The sequence below is a fragment of the Macaca nemestrina genome, chromosome 1 (genome assembly GCF_043159975.1).
Source record: "Macaca nemestrina isolate mMacNem1 chromosome 1, mMacNem.hap1, whole genome shotgun sequence".
In the NCBI taxonomy this organism is placed as follows: domain Eukaryota; kingdom Metazoa; phylum Chordata; class Mammalia; order Primates; family Cercopithecidae; genus Macaca; species Macaca nemestrina.
This window is the reverse complement of record NC_092125.1, coordinates 166,106,905-166,115,482: the sequence shown is the minus strand read 5'-3', so window position 1 is coordinate 166,115,482 and position 8,578 is coordinate 166,106,905. Positions and strand designations below refer to the sequence as shown.

Here is an 8,578-nt window from a genome sequence, read left to right as displayed (position 1 = left end):
ATAAATGGTCAAATGTTATGGAGCAGTCAAAAAGAATGAACGGTATGAGAGACAATTTGATTATAGCAAGTTTGTGCAAACTTTTTAGAAAACACATTAAGAAGAAAGTTGATGAGGAAATCAGATTTCTATGGGTTAAAAAATGAGGTTGGTTGTATTTTTATAGGTAGATATAAAAATGTTAGTTTGAGTTGTGCTGTCAACTTCGGAAAAAGAATTCACCTACGCTATGTTAAGCTGGCATTATTCAGAATTTAACATAGGCCTAGAAACAGTAAACTTTTTTCTCTGATCTTTACTGGGGTAATACGCTGTATTAAATATGTAAGATCTTATCTACACAGTTTAGATTACAGAAACTAAGACATAACCTCAAAATAATGTTAAAAAGGGGGAGAAAAATCATTCAAAAGGCCAAGAAACACATGAAAATGTGCTTAACCTTGTAACCACAGAAGTGTGACTAAAAACCACAAGATAACACAATTACATACCCATCAGATTCACCAAAATTAAAAAGTCTGAAAATTCCAAGAGTAGCAAAATATGAAACAATGGGGACAATTCTCAAAAACTGCCTGTGGGATAACAAATCGACACAGCCAAAAAGTTGCCAATTCAGGCCAGGCGTGGTGGCTTACTCCTGTAATCCTAGCACTTTGGGAGGATTGCTTGAGCTCAGGAGTTAAGAGACAAGCCTTGACAAGATGGCGAGACCCTATCTCTACAAAAAATTAGCTCGGCACGGTGGTGCACACATGTAGTCCCAGCTTCGTAGGAGGCTGAGGTAGGAGAATTCTATGAGCCCAGGAATTCAAGATGGTGGTGAACTACCACCATGCCATTGGCCCTCCAGCCCGGGTAACAGACCTCATCCCATCTCAAAAAAAAAAAAAAAAAAAGTTGACAATTCACCTTACATTTGAGAGGTTGCCATTTGCATAGAACACATGGGGTCATGGCAACCCCCTTCAATTGTGCAACGAGGCGGCCTACTTTGGAAACTGCTTTGGAGTTTTTAGGTAAGTTGGAGATTCACATATCTTATTACATGGTAGTTTTGCTCTTAATATACAGCTAGAGTAATGTGTATATATGTGCACAGGATGATTACTTGTAACAGACCTGTTATGGATTGAAGGAGTCTGAGTAGCACCTTGATCTTGGACTCCCCAGCCTCCAGAATTGTGAGAAATAAATGCCTTTTGTTGAAGCAATCCAGTCTATGGTATTTCATTATAGTAGCCTGAATTAAGACAAGACCCAAAGTGTACACAGTCCCGTGTCCATCAAAAATAAGATGGAAAAGCAAAACTACTGTGCATTCATAATGGGATACCAGGCTCAAAGAACATGCAACATGGATACACCTCACAAATGTCCTGTTCAAGGAAAGACACAAGACACGTAAGAATACAACAGCGTATCTCCTGTCAAATGAAGTCCAATAGCAGGCAAAGCTCCATTCTATGTTGTAGCATAACTGCTGCAGGGAAAGTGAAAAACAAATGAAAAGCATTTAAAAGTCAGGATGGTGGTTACCCAGTTGGCGATGGAGCTTGAGGTGAGAGTGGGGCTCACCAAGGCTCCTTGAGTGCCAGAATGTTCTGTTTCTTGGCCTAGGGAGTGGTCATATGAGCCTTTGCTTTATAACTTCTCACTAAACTATACTTATATTTTATGCACTCTTCTGTGATATTTTTAAATTAAAGAATAAAAAGGGAGTGAGGGCTAAAGTGGGGATTTACAAGTAAAGATGTTATATTGAGCATATATATTTTATTTTTTGCTCTCTTCCAGAACCTAGCTAAAAGTATTTTGTGTGTGTGTGTGTGTGTATTTTCTGTGGACTCATGAAACCTGGAGAGCAAGAGAGGAGAACATAAATGAATGAGTGGCAAACCTCTCAACAGGCTCAGGAAAACAGAATACTAAGCTGTCAAAGAAAACAGCTGAGAACCGACTTTATTTTCACCACAGAATCTTGAAAAGGCTCAGGAATTTGTGGTAGCTGGAGTCTTCAGAAATAGGGTTAAGCAGCTATTAATATAGGGAGGATTTGTTGACAGCCCCCAGGTTCCTTCCCTCACCCAGGACTGCTGAACGACTTGGAGGACTGTTGATTCCTTCCCCAAACAGAGGATTGGAGGTTTATTCTCCAGAGAAAACAAAATTCAGGGTTTCCGGATTGGGAGACACCAGGTGCAGGTGAGGATGGGAGCTCCCTAACAAGCACAGGAGAATTGTTCAAATGGAATGCTGAGACCCTCACCCCACACAACTCAGTTTCTAGAAAGCTGGCCGCCAGGGCTTTACCATCTACATCTGTCAACAGGAAGAGTGTATTCTGGGGACTATGTGCAGCCCAAGTTGAAAGAACTAAAGATACTGAAATGAGAAGGTTCCTATCAAATGACCCAGGCACATCACTTGATCATGAAGCCAGTCACAAAGCCACACCCAGAACTTCCAATTAGTTTTGTATTTTCTTTTTCTTTTTTTTCCCTCTCTTTCTTTCTTTCTTTCTTTCTTTCTTTCTTTCTTTCTTTCTTTCTTTCTTTCTTTCTTTCTTTCTTTCTTTCTTTCTTTCTTTCTTTCTTTCTTTCTTTCTCTCTCTCTCTCTCTCTCTCTCTCTCTCTCTCTCTCTCTCTCCCTCTCCCTCTCCCTCTCCCTCTCCCTCTCCCTCTCCCTCTCCCTCTCCCTCTCCCTCTCTTTCTTTCTTGAGACATAGTCTTGTTCTGTCACCCAGGTTGGAGTGCAGTGACGCCATCTCAGCTCACTACAACCTCCTCCTCCCGGGTTCCAGCGATTCTCCTATCTCAGCCTCCCAAGTAGTTGGGACTACAGGTGCCCACCACCACGCGTGGCTAAGTTATTGTATTTTTAGTAGAGATGGGGTTTCACTGTGTTAGCCAGGATGGTCTCAATCTCCTGACCTCGTGATCCACCCGCCTCAGTCTCCCAAAGTGCTGGGATTCCAGGCATGAGCCACCGTGCCTGGGCTAGTTTTGTATTTTCTTAGTCTCTCAATCTCTCTCTCTCTCAAAAAGTGTGTACACTCTTTCTTTAAAAACGCTTTATATGGAAAACTTCAAACAACAGAAGTAGAGACTGACTAGTAAGAGAACCCCTGCATGCACCGATTGCCCAGCCTCAATGAGGATCAACCCTTGGCCTACCTGCTGCTTCTACTCTCTCATCTAAAATATAGCCCTTAGGCTGGGTGCAGTGGCTCACACCTGTAATCCTAGCACTTTGGGAGCCTGAGGTGGGATGATCACTTGAGGCCAGGAGTTCAAAACCAGCCGGGAAAACATAGTGAGACCCTCTATCGCTATTATAAATAAATAAATAAATAAATAAATAAATAAATAAATAAATAAATATTCAGCCCTCACTCCAGGCTACTTTGAACCAAATCCCAGGCCTCATATAATTTTATCTGTAAATATTTCACTATGAATCTCTAAAAGGCAAAGACTACTCATTTAAAATATAATCACAATACCAGGATCAACCTAACAAAGGTCTTAATATCATCAAGTATCTAGTGAATATTCATGTTTCCTTGATTTCTCTATAAACATTTTTTTTCCTTATAGTTGTTAACTTTAATTGGGATAAAAGAAGATTTACAAATTGTTTAATATGCCTTCTGATTATTCTTAAATCTCTAAACTGTCACATTTATTTATTTTTATATTTATTTATTTGTTTGTTTATTTTTGAGACAGAGGCTCTTTCTGTCACCCAGGCTGGAGTCCAATGGTACGATCTCAGCTCACTGCAACTTTTGTCTCCCAGGCTTAAGTGATCCTCCTACCTCAGCCTCCCAAGTAGCTGGAACCACAGGTGTGTGCCGCTATGCTTGGGTAATTTTTGTATTTTTTGTAGAGACAGGGTTTCTCCATGTTGCCCAGGCTAGTCTCGAACTACTGAGCTCAAGCGATCCACCCGCCTCAGCCTCCCAAAGTGTTAAAACTACAAGCATGAGCCACCGTGCCTGGCCTATTTGTTTTAATTTTTAATTTTTTTCATAGCAGGATTTCAGGCACCTTTATTCATAGCAGATATTTTTGGCCAGCGAACCTGCCTTTGAGATCATTCCATTACTTAAAGGAGGCCAACCCCTGCCTAGGTTACAACTCTCCTACAAATGCAGTTGACCATATCATTTCCATTTGCCATGTATGAGGCTTGAAAACATACTACATGCAGGTTTCAGTTGGGCTGGTCACAGCCCAGTGTGTGCGGGGAATTCGAGGGTAAACCCTGGAGCACAACCCATTGGCCTCATCAAAGAGGCTCTGTAGATGGGTAACCACAGTGGTGAACTCATTTTATTACAGAGGGATTTTACTCCTTTATGTCCCCCATGTAATTTGCAAACACGACAAATTATTTCTTAATATTACTATAAATTTGCAATATAAACACCAAGACTGGTGATATGGGAAACTTAAAATTCATGTTTTTTGATTTTTCAAGTTTTTGTTGTATAAAGGCACTTTCTGGTTCCAGGTTCGCGGAGCTGTGAGGTCTCTGCTGTTTCCTCCTGACATCAAGGAACAACCATGTCATCAGAATCAAGCAAAAAACGGAAGCCCAAAGTCATCCGAAGTGATGGAGCCCCAGCTGAAGGAAAGCGGAATCGATCTGACACTGAGCAGGAAGGTAAATACTACAGTGAGGAGGCCGAGGTGGATCTGCGGGACCCTGGCAGAGACTATGAGTTATACAAGTACACCTGCCAGGAGCTACAGAGGCTGATGGCTGAGATCCAAGACCTGAAGAGCAGGGGTGGCAAGGATGTGGCAATCGAAATTGAAGAACGGAGGATTCAGAGCTGTGTGCATTTCATGACTCTAAAGAAGCTTAACCGATTAGCCCACATCAGGTTGAAGAAAGGAAGAGATCAGACCCACGAGGCTAAGCAGAAAGTAGATGCCTATCACTTGCAGCTCCAGAACCTGTTGTATGAGGTGATGCACCTACAGAAGGAGATCACCAAATGTTTGGAGTTTAAGTCGAAGCATGAAGAAATTGATCTGGTCAGTTTAGAGGAGTTTTATAAGGAGGCTCCACCAGATATCAGCAAGGCCGAAGTCACCATGGGAGACCCTCACCAGCAAACACTGGCACGTCTAGACTGGGAGCTGGAGCAGCGGAAAAGGCTGGCAGAGAAGTATCGAGAGTGCCTATCCAACAAGGAGAAGATTCTCAAGGAGATTGAGGTGAAGAAGGAGTACCTGAGCAGCCTCCAGCCCCGCCTCAACAGCATCATGCAGGCTTCCCTTCCGGTGCAGGAGTACCTGTTTATGCCATTCGACCAGGCTCACAAGCAGTATGAGACAGCCAGGCACCTGCCGCCTCCCCTCTATGTCCTCTTTGTTCAGGCCACTGCATATGGGCAGGCCTGTGATAAGACGTTATCTGTGGCAATCGAAGGCAGTGTGGATGAAGCCAAGGCTCTTTTCAAGCCTCCAGAGGACTCCCAAGATGACGAGAGTGACTCGGATGCTGAGGAGGAGCAGACCACGAAACGCCGGAGACCCACGCTGGGGGTTCAGTTGGACGACAAACGCAAAGAGATGCTGAAGAGGCACCCACTGTCCGTCATGCTCGACCTGAAGTGCAAAGATGACAGCGTGCTTCACCTGACTTTCTACTACCTCATGAACCTCAACATCATGACAGTAAAAGCCAAAGTGACAACCGCCACAGAGCTGATCACCCCCATCAGTGCAGGTGACTTGCTGTCTCCTGACTCAGTCCTGAGTTGCTTGTATCCTGGGGATCATGGAAAGAAAACTCCGAATCCAGCCAATCAGTATCAGTTTGATAAAGTTGGCATCCTGACTTTGAGCGACTATGTACTTGAGCTAGGTCACCCCTACTTGTGGGTACAGAAGCTTGGTGGCCTCCACTTCCCCAAAGAGCAGCCCCAGCAAACAGTGATTGCTGACCACTCGCTGAGCGCCAGCCACATGGAGACCACCATGAAACTTCTGAAGCCCAGGGTGCAGTCCCGCCTGGCCCTCCACAAACAGTTTGCATCCCTAGAACATGGCATTGTGCCAGTTACCAGTGATTGCCAGTACCTCTTCCCTGCCAAGGTTGTCTCTCGCCTGGTGAAATGGGTGACAGTTGCCCATGAGGATTACATGGAGCTGCATTTCACCAAAGACATTGTGGATGCGGGACTGGCTGGGGACACCAATCTCTACTACATGGCACTCATCGAAAGGGGCACAGCCAAACTGCAGGCCACTGTGGTGTTGAATCCTGGCTACTCCTCCATCCCACCTGTTTTCCAGCTCTGTTTGAACTGGAAAGGGGAGAAAACCAACAGCAATGATGACAACATTCGGGCCATGGAGGGTGAAGTCAATGTGTGCTACAAGGAGCTGTGTGGCCCTTGGCCCAGCCACCAGCTGTTGACCAACCAGCTGCAGCGGCTGTGTGTGCTGCTGGATGTTTACCTGGAGACCGAGAGCCATGACGACAGTGTGGAGGGGCCCAAGGAATTTCCCCAGGAGAAGATGTGTCTGCGGCTCTTCAGGGGTCCCAGCAGGATGAAGCCATTTAAATACAACCATCCTCAGGGATTCTTCAGCCATCGCTGACCTCTCGCCCAGCCTGTTGTTTCCCCCAAGGCCTCACCCTGAGTCCTGGGCTTCTGCTTTCTGCTGTGGCCCACATGTGACTCTTGATATTCTCTAAAGACACCAGCCGATTAAAAAGCGTCACCTGAAAAAAAAATAAAATAAAATAAAATAAAATAAAATAAATAAAAAAAATAAAAAAATAAAGGCACTTTCTGGTGACAATCACATGGACCACCTTCCAGGTCATCAATATTGGCCTCTAGGCTTACCACTCCTGACACTGCATTTTTGAGTGGCAAGAGTTAAGAGTTATTATCCCTGTCTTCTATAATCAATGATAAAATTGTTACTCTGTAAGAATTTAGATAAGAAACAGTTTAAGTAAAACAGTATTTCTGAAAACCTCAAGTCTACCACAAGTCATTTATCATATTTCTAGCCAAGTAACTGGCATAGACTTAATATGGTCTCTTTCCTTATCTCTTTCTTTTCCAATCAGTAGCTAAATGGAGTAACTGAGTTTTAAAATCCTGCCAGATTTTTTATGATAACTGATGTGGTTTGTCTGTGTCCCCACCCAAATCTCAACTTGAATTGTATCTCCCAGAATTCCCATATGTTGTGGGAGGCACCCAGGGGGAGGTAATTGAATCATGGAGGCCAGTCTTTCCCCTGCTTTTCTCGTGATAGTGAGTAAGTCTCATGTGATCTGATGGGTTTATTGGGGGTTCTGCTTTTGCTTCTTCGTCATTTTTCTCTTGCCACCTACATGTAAGAAGTGCCTTTTGCCTCCCGTCATGATTCTGAGGCCTCCCCAGCCATGTGGAACTGTAAGTCTAATTAAATCTCTTTTTGTTCCCAGTTTCAGGTATGTCTTTATCGGCAGTGTGAAAACGAACTAATACAGTAACCATTGTAGATGAACCATGTAGGGGCCTCCTGAAGTATCAGAATCTCTCTCTCTTTTTGTTTATTTTTTTTGTTTTGTTTTTTGAGACAGAGTTTTGCTCTGTCACTCAGGCTGGAGTGCAGTGGTGTGATTGGCTTACTGCAACCTCCGCCTCCTGGGTTCGAGTGATTCTCCCGCCTCAGCCTCCAATGTAGCTGGGATTACAGGCATGCACCACCATGCCCAACTAATTTTTGTATTTTTAATAGAGATGGGGTTTCTCCATGTTGGCCAGGCTGGTCTTGAACTCCTAACCTTAAGTGATTCACACACCTCGGCCTCCCAAAGTGCTGGGATTACAGGTGTGAGCCACCATACCTAACCATGAAGCATTAGAATCTCATGCAAAACTCTAACAAATGCCTCGTTACAGTAAGCTATTATGTTATTTTCTGTACTGTAAAAGTTCTAAAACAAGAAAGTGTCAGTGGTTGCTTTTAATTGATTTTAGCATATGATCTCAGGGACTTAGACATAAGTCTAAATTCTATTCTGCGTTTTGGCAACAGAGCAATGACAGATATTTCTGAATAAACATTTTTTAGGTGTTTTTAGCCATTTGAAAAGTATTGCCAACACACTACTTGGGGTTAGTGCAACAGCCACTTTGTGCTGAGAATTAAAGAACCCTAAACTTTACAAATATCTTATGTCACCAAGACTAACTATAATCGAAAGATTTACTATTTTTCTAACAAAAAATTACACAGCAACTTTTATCAAACAGCAACTGCTACAAAATGAATGGCAAGAAAAAAATAGGACTTCACAAAAATACACGAAAAAATTTGACAATTTTATGCAGAAAATGCCAAAGCTTTAGTGTTTATTTATGTTTTTTTCTTTTTTCTTTTTTGAGATGGAGTCTTCCTCTGTTGCCCAGGTTGGAGTGCAGTGGCATGACCTTGGCTCACTGCAGCCTCCATCTCTTGGGTTCAAGTGATTCTCTGCCTCAGCCTCCCGAGTAGCTGGGATTACAGATGTGTGCAATCACATCCAGCTAATTTTTGTATTTTTACTA

The 8,578-nt window shown here is 43.2% G+C and overlaps 1 protein-coding gene across 1 annotated transcript; it reads left to right on the top strand.

The window, feature by feature from the left end:
- Positions 1-4,519: 4,519 nt before the first annotated feature.
- LOC139361943 (THO complex subunit 5) lies at positions 4,520-6,755 on the top strand. The gene has a single exon (XM_071091467.1). It carries the CDS (start codon positions 4,575-4,577, stop codon positions 6,624-6,626), a length of 2,052 nt encoding a protein of 683 aa, XP_070947568.1. The 5' UTR covers positions 4,520-4,574; the 3' UTR covers positions 6,627-6,755.
- Positions 6,756-8,578: the final 1,823 nt, after the last annotated feature.

Bases quoted from the DNA above. Each gene is read 5' to 3' on its own strand.
- LOC139361943 (XM_071091467.1), top strand. From the start codon at position 4,575: ATGTCATCAGAATCAAGCAAAAAACGGAAGCCCAAAGTCATCCGAAGT.